Source organism: Prinia subflava, chromosome 19 (genome assembly GCF_021018805.1).
Source record: "Prinia subflava isolate CZ2003 ecotype Zambia chromosome 19, Cam_Psub_1.2, whole genome shotgun sequence".
NCBI lineage: Eukaryota > Metazoa > Chordata > Aves > Passeriformes > Cisticolidae > Prinia > Prinia subflava.
The window spans coordinates 5,589,795-5,606,832 of NC_086265.1; the positions used below are offsets into that span (position 1 = coordinate 5,589,795).

At 39.9% G+C, this 17,038-nt stretch overlaps 1 protein-coding gene across 1 annotated transcript in view; it reads right to left on the reverse strand.

The window, feature by feature from the left end:
* Positions 1 to 1,546: 1,546 nt before the first annotated feature.
* GALNT9 (polypeptide N-acetylgalactosaminyltransferase 9) overlaps positions 1,547 to 17,038 on the reverse strand; it is a 125,464-nt gene continuing 109,972 nt past the window's right edge. Inside the window, exons 8-11 of the mRNA XM_063416164.1 lie at positions 14,584 to 14,721; positions 12,055 to 12,150; positions 5,600 to 5,767; positions 1,547 to 4,871 (exon numbers count right to left, since the gene is read on the reverse strand). Coding sequence (XP_063272234.1) covers positions 4,725 to 4,871; positions 5,600 to 5,767; positions 12,055 to 12,150; positions 14,584 to 14,721 — 549 coding nt within the window. The 3' untranslated portion in view covers positions 1,547 to 4,724. The remainder of the gene's footprint in view (positions 4,872 to 5,599; positions 5,768 to 12,054; positions 12,151 to 14,583; positions 14,722 to 17,038) is intronic.

Here is a 17,038-nt window from a genome sequence, read left to right on the forward strand (position 1 = left end):
TTAGTTGCATGTCATTAATGCTTTTGTAATGTAAGTCACTTTATATTGTGAAGCCATTCTGAAATCCATTATAATGTACTAAAGAGGTCACTGCAGTTTGGGATTCTTTCCAAAGAGAATTTTTGGATGTTAAGTTTACTGTGGTGGCCTCTAGATCTAGAGACATGTGAAGGTCATTCCTTGTTTTCTGCCCAGCCTCTTAGCTAGACCTTCTAATTTGCAATACCACCTTTCATCTGTGGTATGACCTCTACCATTGACTTTGATCAGCAGGCAGTCAAAATAGCAGCAGGCAAAAATAGAACATCATCGTTAGAAACGCCTTCAATCAAGTGAATTCTGGTAATTGTTCTTCCACCCAAAGCCTCTCATGAAAAAAAAAAAAAGGTATTTGTGCCCTAACTGAATAATAATACTCTAAACTCCCTCTGAACTACACCTTCTATTGTGGTTCTTACAGCCCAGCTCCCTGGACCCCAAAACAGGCCATAATGCACATTTGTACGGCTGGTAATGAACAATTTCAAATGAAGACTGGATACTGAAGGAATTACATGCCCTGTAGTTGATCTAAAGAACAGATTAGGACTGGTGCTATTTCATTAAATCTTATTAGCTCTGGCTTAAGTACTTAAAACTGCAGCTATCCCGTGTCAGATAGATTACACCCTTGTCACATGGCGAGTGAGGTTTTCATTCACTAGATCACAGTTTTTAAAAAGGAACAGGCTGATGAAAAGGAATATACATGAAGGACTGTGAAGGCTTCACCTTTAGACACACTGAGCCCCGATTTATTCAACCAACTGAAAGAAATACTTGAACACTTTCAAAATACATCTGAAGACCTCTTGTTTGTTTCCGTATTTTGGTCTTAGATCACTTCTGTTGAACCTGAGTTTGGTTTTTTGCATGTGGAACAGCACAGGAGAGTTCTGGTGGGTGAGCATGACAGAGATCTTACATGATTGCAGGGGAATCCAGTGGGTCCTCCCAAAGCATCAACTTTTCTCTTGGCTCCTTCCCACTGGAGCTTAGCACGCCTAAGGAACCAGCAAGGCTAGAGGACAGTTCTGCCTGAGGAAGAGATAGATTCAACCAAACCAAAATTAAATTCAACTTGGAAAATAGTTTATGGCTCTCAAAAAATAAAGGGCTTTTTATTACCTTGGGACTTAAGCTAATTTTTAGGGACCTTGACATGCTTAGAAAAGTGTATTTTTTCTGGTTTGCCTTTAACAACAGTGTGCTAGACCTTCTTACCAGTGTGTTGGTCTCTCTTACCTTCTATTCTTTTGTCCTATGACCTAGTATTTAGCTCCATAATCCCCTAAATCAAACAAAATAGCATAGAAAGTCTTTGATCTGAATTTCCTCCACAAGGCATATTAGACTACATTGAATACTTTTCATGAGATCTAGAATGCTGCACTGTGGGAAACAAGACTGAAAATTTGAACACCATTAAGCAGGATTTCAGATTATACTAAAGGGTGAAATACTGACAAAAGAACCATAGACTTTGGTTAAAACAGATAATACTCAAGGCTTTTTTTATTATTATTCCTTTGATGAGAGAATATTTAAGACCCTCTCACATGCAGAGTCACCATGATAGTACCACAGCCAAAGCAGTGGTTCATACAGATAAGGAATAAAGTAAAATTAATCCAACAGACGTGTTTTGCAAATATAAGAAATTGTTCCAGCAAGTCTTAAAAAAATGACAATCACGTAAAATACCAACTCCACCTTTTAAGAGTTATTTGATTTCTTTTATATTATTATGTAAATCTCAAAGCCATTTATCTAGCACAAAAACCTGTTTTCCTTCTTATACCCTAAGTCTGGTTCTTGCAAGCCTCCTGCAGCTGGTGGCCTTGGCACTCAAACCTGCCAGGACTGACCACTTGCAGACAGTGTGGCCACAGTTAAATGCTCTGCTCTGAGCACTGGGGGGCAAAATTCCAAGACAACCAATTCTCTTTCCTCATGGTGGTGTCAGAGTGAAGGTTTGAAATCTCCCTTGAAATCTCCGCCAGCAAACACAGATCTATCTCTCCTCTGAGCTTCAAAGCTCCTAAACTGCCCATGCAAGTCTCCTTTTAGGAGAGTAGGTTTAAACCCTGGTATTCCTCTAAAATATTCAGCTTTCCTTTTTCATTTTGCCAGGGTTTGAAAGGCTTGCTGCCCCACTGCTAACCGAGGATCAAGATTGCTAATTCAAGACAAGGAAAAATAAAAGGGAAAAAGAAAGCACATGGCAAATTTGCTTCTGTTCAGTATTGTAACTTTATACTCTAATAGGTATTTACTAGTCACACTGATATATAATTAATTTCTACTTCCTGCCATGTTCATATAAAATAGCACTTACTCACTGGAAAGACTAAAAATGGGTGTGAATGACCTGTTACTCCCCCAAAATCTCAGCTGGCAAAACCATCTTTTCCTTCTTTTGCCTTCTCACCTCCCTCAAGGAGTAAAACTCCATCAGGGCAAACAAAAGGAGAATACAGCTTTTGTACATTTTGAAAGGTGGAAATTGTATTTGGAGAGAAGGTGAAAACTAACTTACAAACTCACTCCTGTACAAAGCCTTCAACATATGCTGCATAGATGGTAAATACAATTTTGAATTGTCTGATAGCTTTACACAAGGAGGTTAAATGCAGGGCAGTTGTTCCCAATCTATATTTAGCCTGAAGTTTCCTACCTGTTTTGAACCTGCAGGAAGGCTTGACTACTGAGATTGTCCGTGATTTTATACAGTATTGCTTGATTTATTAAAGATGCTTTCTCCCTGCAGGTCTTATTACACTGTTCAAAAGGTTGTGTACAACTTACCATAAACACAGAATTTTAAGCATTTTTGTATCTAGAATCTCACACAGAATTATTCTTTTGTATATATTCATGTGTAACCTGGTCCATGAGACATGAATAAAGATTAGCAATTAGCCACAAGTAAACTCCAGGACAATTGGCTTTGTATTGCATCTTGCACACTCTATTTCAAGAATAAAATTAGGGCAAAATATAGTGATATGCTTTCTAGATACTAACCAAGAGTTGGCAAGAACTGATGGATTTTGCATGTTAAAAGTAAATATTTTATTACATATCATGCCCTTGAAAAATTAACTTTGTTTCCATTTAGTTTTGTTCAGCATGCCTTGAAATAGGAATGGCAAAAGTTATTCAAGGAACAGATCACCAAGATTTATGGTACCACTGCAATTACCTATTTTCCTGGCTCAGTAAAACAAAACAAATTTTATTTTTAAATAACTACAAAATATTAAACAGTGAAATTCACAGATACCATCTGTGTCTCTCCTTCAGTACGACTGAAATCATCTGGACAGAAAAGCTGTGTGCCACGGACCCACATTCAAAACCTGCTGATGACATTTGTCATAAATTTTGACAGCCTTTTGGACAAGACCTTGTCACTGCTCTGTCCATATGCACTGATCCTGCATGAATCACTGGATACATTATTAAATTCAGGTCCACAAAGATGCTGCCAATGGGTCAGCTACAGTAAAATATTTATATTTCAGAGCAACAGTATTTATATATGCTCCCTACCTCTTGCTCTAATTTGCCTTCTTATCACTAGGCTTGTGTTTGTTTTTCAAATGCTGAAAAGACTTTGTTGGTTTGTTCAGGAAATTTGTCTAGACAGTGCTCACAAAGCATATTTGCTCACATTTGATATTTTCACAGGATGGGAAACAAAATGGAAGATCTGAGTTTTTAAGCTCCACAGATGGCACCTAAGCCAGTCAACTGATTTCCAGAATAAGGAGTATCCTTGTTCCAGGCAGTCTCTGGAACAGCACAGCAGTGACCTGCAGGACAGGGACCCACACGCACTCAGGGCTTTGGGGCCAGCTGAGCCCTCCCGAAATCCAGCCAGCCATCCATCCACCAGGACATTTACTGCCTCAGAAGAGCCAAATATCCAGTTGCTAAGCTGTGATGCCTCTACAGCCAACAAATGTAAAATGTGGCAATATAACGGAGCCTGTGGCTATTTTAGCTACTCAACATTTACCTGTGTCTAACTAGAAGAGGTCTTTAAAATGCTGCTGCTTTCCAGCAGCTCGAAGGTTGAGAACCACCTGTAAACATTTGCAGAACTGTCCCTTTCTAGAAATAGAGACTCCCTAAACAATCAACCTTGAAATGTATCATATATTATATTTCCAGTGTTATTTACAGATCTTCTTGTTTAGTACAACGAACCAGACATGCTGAAAAGGTAGGATTTTTCCAGTCCTCTTTTATACCAAGTACAATAAAAAAGGCACATAATTATTCACCATAGGAGTTGTGTACCAGTCCAAAACTTAAAGCTAAAAAAGCTACCCATCAGAGAACTCTCTTTATGAGGCAGTATTGGGATGTCTCCTTTGAGCTCAGCATAGAAAGATCTGTCAGTTCCTCCAGGAGAGCTTAAGGAATCCACTCTCCTGTTGTGTCCTGGCCTTCACAAGATTTCCAAACCAACAGAAAACTCTTGTTAAGCTTCCCACATCATCTGCTGGAGCAAGGAAGAGTCAAACAGAGCATGTTTGTGTCTGCTTTTGTTCTTCTTCTTTCTTTCCTTGGAATGCCCAACTGTGGAGGACTCTTGATAGCCAAGACCTGTTCAAACTAATTTGCTCTAAGACAAATGCCTCACGAGATATGGCACACTGAGCAATGGACACCAGTCAGTGCCGACCGTGTTTGATCCAGTTTCTAATCATCCATTTCTGCCCCGAGCACCTTTGGACAACTAATCTGAGCCCAAAATTTGCATCCTTTGACATCTCCACTTCTAGACAACGGCCAGTGTCTCTGCTGATGATTGGACCGTTCTGGAAAAAAAAGAAGAGGAAAAAAAAAGGATTAGAGGAAGGACCACAAAAGGTGAACAGACTAGAAAAAACAGTGTTAGACCTGTAAATCCTTAAAAAAATACATAAAATGCATTTCTGCACATAGAAAGTGATAAATGCCCCAGAAAGTGCTAGAAATTCCTAGGAAAAAGCTAAGTAATACATTAAAAGTACCAAACCAATTCCTTGATAATTGTACATGTAGGAATTGCTGGGAAAATCCCCCCCAAATCACAGAAAGTCTCTAAAAAGCACTAGTGAATCCCTGCAGAGCCCAAGAAATAGGAAATCCCAGAGATATATGTAATAATGCTTTTGAAAGTCTTAAAAGTGATTTGAAGATTCTAGATCTTAAAAAATGCCTATAAAGATGCTAGAAAAATTCTAGAAAAGTTCTAGATGCAAAGACTTCTGGACAGCAAACAATTACAAGCATGTTCTTGAGAATCAGGATCGAAATTGAGAATATTCCAAGACAGGATAAGTAAAAATTCCTAGAAAGCATTCCCCAAAATTCCTAGTAATAATGAAGGCATATCCCTGGGTAGCACACAATCCATGGAAAACAAATCTGAATGTTTCTAAGAAGTACTGGGGGAAATTCCTAGTACAGCCCTCCAGAGACCTCCTTGCCTTTCATTAAATACTCTCTAGAGCATCATTCCTCTCCAGTTTATCTCTCCAAGGCTTCCTGAGCTCCTCCACACCTGTGTGAAATCCCAGAACCTCTGTGCTGGCCTCAGGACGTCTTCACACTTCTTGAGGGTGGGTGTCCTGCCCTTGCCGTCGTCCACCAGGCATTTGGAGTCGGGCAGGAAGGCGGTGGAGCCCAGGGGCCCCAGCTGCAGGACGCCCTCCGAGCTGTAGCGGACAAGCTGGGGGAGAAAGGAGAGTTCTGAGCTGCTGAGGAGCCCTTTGCCCTGCTGCACGCTGGGTCTGGCACACGTTGCTCAAGGGAAACTCCTGGGAATGCTGGTGAAACCCAGAACACAACATTCCCTTCTCCCACACTTCTGCTCCCCGCCACTCCCCACCCACTTCTTCAAGGCAAAAAAGGGCAATCAAGGAAGTGAAGTAATCAATATGTAAATCATGCCCACTCAGCAGGAGTTGATTTAACAAGGACACGATGTCAATTTTTGTCATGCAGTTTGTTCTTAAGAGCTCTGTTAGAGGCTATTGATAGCAACAAGTCTAATTAGTTTTTGTAAATAAACATTACTGAAAAAATCCGACCATGCAACCAGTATCCAAAAATACAAGAGGAAAATAGAAACCGTGAGGGAAATGGCAGTAAATTTGCTAACATATGCTTCAGGCCTACATAATAAAGAATGACACTCTGGTATTTCAGTTTTGTGTAAAGCACATTAAAGTGAAAATGCACGATGCTAATTTGGCAGCAGTCCAATACGCCAAATCAGACTTATCTACTTCTCACTTCTGTGCTTAAACACAGGGTCATTAAACCAGCATAATATTTTGCCCTTCTTACTCTGAAAGTGCAACATTCAGGTGCCAAAAGACTGCAGAGTGGAGTCAGCTACGTGGCTTGTGTGCTGTGAGTCTGGATGCTGCAGGGTGAGGATCTGAGCCACCAAAGAAATGCAATTACCACCCAGGAAATTCACTGCCTGTCTGGTCCTATTGCTGTTATATGGCTGCAATTACTTAACAAGAAAGGGAAGGGAGGTCAGAAGTGCCTGCCATTTATTGGATGCCACTGACCAGTGTGTGAGATATCATTAAGAGTCAATCAAAAAAACTCAAATTAGAGTCTGGCTTTCTACTGCCATCCTTATTAACCTCAGAAGAATCATGCTGTGAATAATCATTTCTTGCTGGTGGTAAAAAGAGCATGGTCTACTTGCTCCCAGACCAGATGCTCTTTGACATAGTATGTGTTCATTTTCCCACCTGCCACTCCTGTTCAGAGCAGCCATGTGAAGCACAGAGGTGGAAGAGAGCCTACATCAGAGACAGCAGAGAGACAGCCACATGAGGATGCTCTGGGTATGAACGGTGCCTTTGTCATGGCACAGTCTGTACACACTAAATCAAGACACTTTTGGGGATTTTTTTTCCACTCTGAGGTTAGGAGGGACATATGTAAAATAAGCTCAAGCAAGCAAAGTAATTCAAAATATGAAGGGACTTCAAGGTCAGACAAATTAACTTTGTTTTTTCATATAAAAAGGACCTGTGAAAGAAAAATACAAATCAAACACAACATTTTCTCTTTTTTTTTTTTAAAATAAAACCTGACTGTATATTTCACACTTCTATTTAATGGGTTTTCAACAGAGTTCAAATAAACTGCAGGTATGGCTGAAACACTGACCAGAAAATGTATTCATCTTGCGGTCTTTATTATCTCTCTGTAGTCCCAAAATACCACCCCACAAGCTTGTTGGCTTTGCCCTATGTAGATAATCAGAAGCACTGTTTATAATGGGCTCTCTGCTCTGTAGGATAGGACAGATTTTTCTATTTGAGATGAGCAGCATTTTCTGTACTGGTATTGAAATGGTCTCAAACATTCTTTGTCATCAGAATCTCAGCAGCCAGAGTTACATGTGCTCTTCATCCCAGTGGCCATGCACTTGGGAAAGACTTTGTTATAGAGCAGCCTGTCAAAGCAGAAAGTACCAGCCCTGCTTAGGCTTTAGAAGATATATTAACTATTCTAAACTCTTTGCAGTATTGAAAGTGGCAGTTTGTGTTACAGCTCAACAGGGTCAGGGATGGCTCAGTGCAGGGAACTGTCATCTGTGCAATCTAGAGACAAATGGAACAACATGGGCTTAATTTCCTGAATCTGCACTTTCTGTCAAGTTTTTGTGGCTGTTCCAACAGTCATGAAAACTTGGGCTTATTCCGCAATAAAATTCTAAAAAACCCACCCACAAAGAATTATTTCAGTTCACACCATATTACACAGGAAAGCTGTACAGACTGCTTCTGCAAAATCAGACCAGAAATTAAGGTTCAAGAAACTACTGTATGATTAATAACATCTCCCTCCAAAGAATTTCTATCTTAATTTCCTAGAGACAACATAAACTGTGAAAATAAGCATTAAAATAAGTTGCTTATTACTAAGGGATAGAAGGCAGGAACTGGGCTACAGGCAATTAAAATTATACCTCCTGTGTTCAAACTTGATCTTAAGTGTCACTAACATATCCACAAAGAAATAATCCCTGAATTTGTGATAGGAGTGTGGGCATGATACATCATGTCAAATCCAACCAGCAAAAATCAAGTGACAAAGTCTCCCTTATTAAAACATACTAAATTTTATTAATTAAAAAAAAATCTGTGTAGGTTTGGATGGGCTGAGATTCTTACACACTCCAAATTGCAAGCTGCAGAACAGAAGCACACTTTTATACATCCCATGGGAACAGACCTTCACTCATTTTTCCTCTTTTATCTAGGAAGAGCTGAAGGATTCAAATGACACTGAAGCCAAGTGCTCTATTAAATACTCAAAATCTAATCCTGATACCATCTGCTATTCTGATGCAAGATAGGATAGTTTTCAGTTCAACATTCAGAAATCTGGGCAGCATGCAAAAGATGTCAAAGGTTGTTTATCAAAGCCACCACACCTGGATCAAAAATAGTCAGTGCTGCTGCCTATGGAATTTGATCCTCCAGGAATATTAATGTGGTAAGAAAATGGCAGCTTTAAACTGGAGAATTCAAAAACAAGTTCAAAAACATCCATTCCTGCTAATTTCCAGTCAAGTGAAAAAAGCACCAAATGACTACAGGTAATTGTAGGAAACAATTACCAGGATGGGCCTGGTAGGTTTCCACACTAAATTTAACCTTTCTCTCTCTTGTTCTCCAGGCAAAAGGAAATTGTTAATGGTTCCTCAGTCCTGCAGCTCAGGCAAGCTGTCAGCTTACACAGGAACTAAAACAATGAGTGATGCAGGAATCCCAAACTCCCTCCATCTCCAGAATACCTGTCCCCTCAAGGCAAACAGATCACAGCTAGCAAACTTCCATGGTTCCAGAATCCCACCCACCGCTTCCTGCAAGCAGAGAAACCACCTGGCCATCCACCCTGCTGCCCTGCACGCAGATCTGGGCAGTCACAGCTCTACCCAGCAAAATGTGAAATATCTGCCCTCTAGTAACAGTTTAAATAGAGCTTTTCATCTCCTCTCTTTCCCCTGTCTGTTTGTGTAGCTGCAAGCCCCAGGAATGCGAGCACGGAGCTCTCCCTTCCTCTGGTTGTTCTCAATGCAGAGGGAGTTCTCTGTTTCACAGCTGCAGTGCCTCCCCTCTCTCTGCTGTGAAAGGGAGGGGAGGAGGGTGGAGAAGGAGGCTGTTCACCATGGCCCTTCTAGCCCAAAATGCCATTTCATTAAGTTCTCCTCTCTTTCACACACCATATAATCAGCTCCACATCACAGCACTCAAGACAGACTCTGAGACAGTGAATATTTCCACAGGGGCTGTGTAAGTGCTCTCACGTGCTTAAAAACCTGCACGTTCTGCAACCATTCTATGAAGCTTCCAGAACAACACGTTCCACTTTTAGGGGTGTTGTATCTGTCCTCACAACTCCACACTTTTTTTTTTTTTTTTTTTTTTTTTTTTTAATTTATTTTACAACAAAAGTGTGTAGAACCACTGGGGTTTGCAGCTGATTGTGCAACAGAGGCCACACACAGAGGCAGAGCAGTTCAAGACTCCGAATACATTCCTTTATTTACAAACCTTCTGTAGCCCTGGACTGTTTCTCCCAGCAGTATTTGCAAACTGTTTTCCTGAGAGCCATTAGACTCAAACTTCAGATCCAATCAACACATATTAAAAGGACACTTTTGTGTAAAATAGGTTTTGAAATCGACTCAGACTGATGCAAAACCTTGTCTGGATATTCCTAGCTGTTAGCTTACAATGACTTAGCTCAAGTCAAACTCATTAAACTAAATTGATGTAAACTCAGGCTAAATGCATTCCAGAGCATCCATAAAAGAGCTTGTCCCTGTTTGAATAAAGAAATTTAAAAGCTGATGTCATTACAAAGATGTGATTTATCATGGTGAAAACTGATCTTGAAAATACACATAGGGAAAGGCATTTTGTTCATGGAGCAGTCACAGTGGAGTGGTTTTATTCTGTAATGCAGGACAACATCCAAGGGAAACAGCAGGGTGAGACATAGAGAAAAAGAACATTTTATCACGGAGGAACAGTAATCTTATTCCTAACTCAGCCTTCTTTAAACACCTGCCTGACTTGGGTGGGTTTCAGTGGAGCCATGTGTACACTAAAATCACTGGTAATCTGCTTGTCAGAATTGAAGAGTGTGAAAACCAAACAAGGCTGTAGCTGAACAGGGAGAGGCTTTCACACTGGTAGGACACATGAACACCAGTGATAACCCAACTGGGGAAAGTGAGTTCCATATTTATATTGATTTATATTCAGTAGATGTGTACAAATAACCTAAATCTCAGCTCAGTAGGGGTATTTTATGTCCTATGCTTGAGATGAAAAATGTCAGAAATGGAAAGCTAAATGCAGCAGACAACTATGCTCACTCAGGCTGATTAGAAGAGGGGCTTTAAAAATGTTTATTTAATATATTAAAATGCTTGCTGTCAACACCTTTCATGCTATGTGCTTGAATATCCTTGATTAGGGTTTGTGCAGCTGTGGTTCTCACACTGAATTAATTTTGTAAATTGTGGTGAGATGATAGAAGTTTTCCAGCTGTGTAATCATTAATTAACTTGGCTGCATTTGAGTGGCTTCAACTCATGCTTGTCTGTGAAATACTCAACTTAGATAAAATATCACCTCTACCTCCACTCGATGTTTCTTGAAGAATAAAAACTCTTTTCCTGTCTTTTGTTGGTTTGTTTGTTTTAAAGGGAAATGGAAAAAATTCACTGTAACTTATGCCCTCAACTATTCTCCTCCTGAAGTTAAACCCTACTCTGTGAAACAGGAACCACGGAGGCAAACAAGTAGGTTAAGGACTTAAATTGCAAAATAAATTACAGTCAGAACCATTTATTTCATTACTCTTCTAAGTGTTAGCACACTGATAGAGATTAGATGTTGCTAAGGGACTTTCTGGAAGGACTTAAATTTGCAACTTTCTGTTCAGATTAGAATGGAGCAAGAGACTGAACTCTCTCTAAGCGCCTTGACATCTCTAACGAGAGTCTTCTTGAGAGGCTAATTTACATCTAATTAAGCAATGCTATTTTGTTACCTTATTCAAGGGCTGCTTCTTCCACCTCTACTAGGAGAGTGTCAGTCAAATACTCCATAATGATCCTGCCAAAGGTGGACATTGTGCCAGCAGGAATTACTGTCTGTCTCACTTTGCCTCCGTGGTGATGCATGAGCCAGGACTCCCAATCAATATATGTGTGACTGAACCTCGGATAATTGTTAAGCCTGATAAGGTCAGAGTTTATTTACACATGAGAATGGTCATTAACATAGTTTTGATTCAGATGCTACTTCAAAAGAAACTAGAATTGCATTTCAGAAGAAGCTCAAGTCCTGGATTTAAATAATATCCAACTTGTATATGTAAAATCACTACGGCCATGGAAAGGAAAAATGTCATTTTAAAATCTTCAGACATCTGTAAGAAAATAATAATATGCATAGGGACTGACAAAAAAAGAGAAGTGTTATATGTTAGAAAAGTTTTAACTTAGAGGATATTCTTAATTCCCTTTGAAGTTGATGTTAAATATGTGATTAACTTTTTGGCTACTTGGGGAATCAAATCAGCAGCTTGATAAATAATTTCTGCCCAGGAGCCTGTTGGACCAAGGAACAGTTAAATTAAAGAGGTACCATGAATAAGTTATATCATAACAAGAAGAACTGCTCACTCACACAGACTACCTGAATCAATTAATCTTCAGTGGATCCCTGTTATTTAAACAAAGTAATGTGATTCTTCTATTTTCCTAACTGGCAACTTCAAGGTATAGATTCACCTGCTGGACAGCCTTGGAAAAGGCACTTGGACAAGATTGGAATAACGCCAGACATTTGCCTTTGCATATCAGGCATCATACCCCCAAACTCAACCCAAATACATCAATTTACTCTTTTTTTCCTCTCAATATCCTCTGAATGCACTAATGATGGGATTGTCACCACTGACCTGGGAGGACATTCCATGGCAGGGATACAGGATGGCTTTGTCATCCTCTTCGGCGCCCTGGTCCAGGCAGTACCCGCTGGCTTTGCTGTTACGCACCTGTAACCAGATCAGAATGAAAATAATTGGAAATTAATCCCTATTTTAGTCCAGTCCAGCCAAATCTCAGCTGTGCTGTAGCTCCTGGAACAAGTCTAAAACTGCTGTCTGAGTGACACATGCCTCTCCTTCAGCTATGACAGGGTGCCAGCAGCAAATCTGCTCCAGAAAAAGACATTATCTGGACAACCTGCTGTCTTTACACACCTTGGGTCAGAGTTACATTTTTGGCAATTACTCAAGGATCAGAACTTCCTAAAATTCACCTTAAGAAACCCAGGCCAAGTTTTGCTCCAAATTGCCATTATGCAAACATAAATTTTGACCCTGTATGTTGAGAATGTGCCTTTACAAACAGGATAGGATCTACCCAGGACTGGCATTGGATGTGACATGCTTTTGTTTTTTCCTGTTGTTGATAAAAAACAAAAAAAGCATGTGAAAAAAATTTATTTGAACTGAAAATAGAGTCCGTTGTTATGTACAGAAGTGACATAAAGCACATTTTATGAAAGGGCACAGGTTCAGAGATCCAAGGAAATAAAAAATTCCTGTGCCTCTCCAGACAAGGAGAATTTACACGTCTATATAAAATGGGATGGAGCTCTTGTGGAAACACTTCCAGCCTTTCTCTTGAGGCTGGAATCATTACACACATATTTTGAACATAGAAAAATCTTTAGAGATATCGTAAACAAGAAGTTATTAGAACAGACACCTCAAAAGACTGAACAGGTCAGTTTTGGTTTAGACTGTGAAGTACCTGTCTGGCCACCCCCATCATTTAGAAACAGCTGCTATATAAGGAGTCAGAAAAAGTATATAATCCTTCATATTATAGTGTACAAGCATAACAGGGAACCTGATTGGATAAGGGGGCTCACCAACAACTAAATTCCAGGAGGTTTATTTTATGGCTTGGGTGCTATAAAGGCTAAAGAAGATGAAGACAGCTTTATGAGATGGCTTTTAAAAAGTGGGAATTGAGTCACTAGGAAATATATTTTTACTACTGTTTCAATCTGTTTCACATCTACTCAATACATTTATTTTCCTTGAAACTCAAAAAAATCCAGACATCTTTTCCTCCAGGAGAATAACCAGAAGAGAAAGTACTTAACAACAAGCTCAATGCCATTTAGGATGAAGCCTAAAGTAAGACTGAAAGGGACCTAGGGAGGTTTGTACCAGGTAAATATCTTGTGTAGCTCTATTGTATTAAAAATGTTAAAGAATTTGATATCTGCATCCCTGAACTTCCTGTTTGACTCAAGAACCTTCTATGTGACGGCTCAAGAGGAACAAACTTTGTTTTAGAGCCCAGATTGCTCAGGGTCTGGTATAATTGACACAACATTGGCACTTCTGCCAATGTTTTTCACTGTTAATGACCTTCTCAGAGCTGACAGACACCAACAGCTTCTCTTGAATTTACTCAGCATCCTTTGTCAGTCCCTCATGGGGATAGTTGTATTAGGGTGCAAAGTGATATTATGGAGTAAAACCTGCAATTTGTATCAATGCCTCAAGTGCCTGACTTATTTTTATATGAAGTCAATCAAATGGAAGAGAAAGGAACAATCTCCATTTAGTTGTCTTGAGGGAAAATATACTGCCTTTGGATTTAATTGCAGCTCATGCAGACTATTATTTCAGCTCTGTTGACCACTGACTTTTTCTTTATGGTGTCTGTGGCATCTTATTTGGGAAAATGATTGTCTCAAACATATGTCTCAGTATTCTAAAATGAGAGCCAAGGAGGTTGCACATCATTGTCAGTAAGGATGACTTCACCAGCTGCCCTCCAACAGAAGGAACGGGGCTTGCCAAAGCCAGACTCCTTAGCTGATACAATTCTGTGTGGTGTCAGTGTGTTATCAGACCCACAAAGCTGTATCAACCTCTGAGGGTTGACCAGCAAACTCCCAGAAATGGCTTAAAAATAATTAGTGAGACTGCTGATCGGGTGTGTTTTGAAAAAGCAGAAAGGTTTTAATAAAAGAGAAAATAACAAACTCTACAGAACAAAAGAACAAGGGAAGGTCCTTGCACCTGCTGAGACACCCCAAAAAGTGCCAAGAGACTTTGTGCTTGTTCTTAAGTATACAACGATCAAGGAGGGGTTTTTGGGCAAGCTGCCCAATGGAAACAGCTACAGGTCTTGAGGTCCATTTCAAAGATCCAACAGGTGCCTTTGTCCTGGCACCAGGCTAATTGTAGTGTGAGGAGCATCGAAAATTCTGGTTCTTCTCCCTTAAAAGTTCCAGGAGTGTAACTAAAACTCTTTCCCACTTGGGTATGGGGGTGCAATGCAGCACTTAGAGCTGATTGAAAGGAGGGGAGGGCATTTTGCTGTGCTGATGTGTAAGTGCTCTGGCAGGAGAGGGCTGCTGGAGTGTGCAGCTGTGATGTGTCCCCAGAGACTCCTCGTACCTCCCCGTAGGTGACAGTGTTGTTGTAAACCCTCATCTCAGGGTACACATTCTCCAAGTACCACTTGAAGCTCCGGCACTGCAGCCGCTGTCGCAGAGCAATTCTCTCAGAAACGTCTCCAAAGTCAACTCCGGGGTTCTGCAAAGCAGAAAAAGCATCAAGAAATCTCACTGCGCTGGCTTTATGGTTGTTGTCTTTACTGAAATCAAACTGGAGTTCATTTTGTGTGCCAAGCTGTATTTGTCTCTCTTTCTCCTTCTTTTGTTGTAAGCAGCAGCTCAGCAAACAGCTGCTGTTGAGTGCAGACAATAAATATTAATGAAAGCCAGTGGAAAAAGAAACATAAAGAACAAGCAAACCCCCAAAATAAATCAAAATAATAAGAATACAATAAGAATGTTGTTACTTACAGCAGTTCTAAGTGTTTGCAATCAATTGTGAAGCCCTTGCTTTCAGATACATTTAGAATTTAGGCAGTAATTCTGATCTAAAATATGGCAGCTTGGTGATGCTTTACTCTAGTAAGAGATTTCAGAATTCACTAATGTAAATGATGTCAGAACAGATCTGTTAAAACTTCAAAGCAAAGCTGCTCAAAAAGTCATTAGGCTCCACTAAGCATTCATATAGACCAGCATTCAGTTTTTACTAGAACTGGAGCTCATTTGCAGACTTGAGCCATAGAATGCAGTTCAACTCAAAATCTTTATAATTCTACTTCAGAATTTAATTCACGTTTAAATACAAATCCCATGAAAGACACAGGCTGGAAGATTCAAGTTAATAAGAACAAAGTCAGCCATTTAAAACTGGTGGGTCCTGAGTTAGAGTCTGTTGATTTAAAGTGTTATAAATCATCACAGTTCAACATTAAGACAGGAAGAGTTACCTCATCCAAAAACCTTTTCCGACACTATATTAATCAAATGGACTGAAACTGGGGAGTTTTGCATGAGATCTTTCTGAAGGGCCTTGTGCTTTTCCTCCAGAAAAATATCTGTACATTTAAGGGATTGTTTCTAATGCAGGGTCACAAGACAGCAGCAAATCTTAGCTCAGGGTTTATTAAGATCCCAAACAGATGCCTGGTTTTCAGGAGAGAATACAAGTGTAATACTGAACAGGTTTTCCTATTTGCCACATAAAGAGTTTGCTGTGCTCACTGCTGCTTGCTGATGCACATTCTGTCAGGGGCCCTCAGTGCAGCATCCATTCAAATGAATGTTAATTTACGTAGTACTTGAGGCTGCGTGGAAGGAGAGCAATCCTCTGAGGCACTCAGTGCAATAAATCATCCAAAGTAAGATTCCTTTATCACTAAAATTGTGGAGGAATAAATCATTAGTGTGGATGTAGCAAGCATTTGGTTAACTGAAATAAAGCTGTGCTGAGCTGCTGCTGAGGGTTACAGGAATATGATCTTGCAGGTGAGCCCAAGGCCATCTGCTGATCTAGATAAACATTATGCACACATTCTCAACAACCTCTGAGTCATGAAAAAGGTGGTGGGAGTTATAAAAGAGTTAATTTGGATCGGTTTTGTGGCATGGGAAAATGTGTTTAACCTGCCTCTTTTCTGCCCTATTTAAAATGAGGCAATACAGTGCCCTTTCTGCAGTGCTGTTTCTGCAGAGCACAAGAGCAGCAAATTGAGCAGCAATGAAAAAGCTGTGCTCGCCCTGTGTGCCAGCTGCAGTCACCATGGGCAGGTACAGGAAGGAGGTGTCCACAGGATTTACTTTGTGGACATGTTCTTTTTAACCAGCTAGCAAGGCTTCTAACTCCCCTGCAGAAGGTTTTTGTGATGGCTTATGCCAGTACAGTACTTCTGTTATCTGTATTGAACACTACAGTGAATAATGTCATGAACACTAACATCAGCTTCCTTTTCCTAAGAACTAATAGGCTTATTTTTATGATGCACAATTTTATCAATCAATCAATTCATTTTATGGAAAGGAAATTTTAATGTTCAGTACTTCTGCTGATTTTATGTCTTTTATTGTAGATGTGCCTGGGTTTTTTTAAAAGCTCTGCTGTATAGCTAAGTGCAGAAAACTGCATCAATAAGTAATCTCAGAGAGATTAAAGAAAATCATGTTTTGGTGTAAATGCTTATTTAAATATCATCTTTTTTCAGAATTCATTTGCACATGTCATCAAGCAAGCAAATTTACAGAGGTTAGTTTTTCATCTCCTAATTGAAAGCAGATCATTTTAGCAAGTGTATTTTATGTGTGCAGACAGGGCCAAAATGCCCATAAATCTTGAATGGACACTGCTCTGTCTTCCTCCTACCGTCATAGAAATCTTGTGTGGACAAAGTGATGGAGAATTGCCTTTTGTTAAAGCAAAATAATTCTCTGCAATTGCCTCTTGTGCCAAAAGAAATCACCAAAAACACATTTCGGAGCCCTTGCACAGAGCGTCCAATATTGAACAGCAGTGAGTGAAT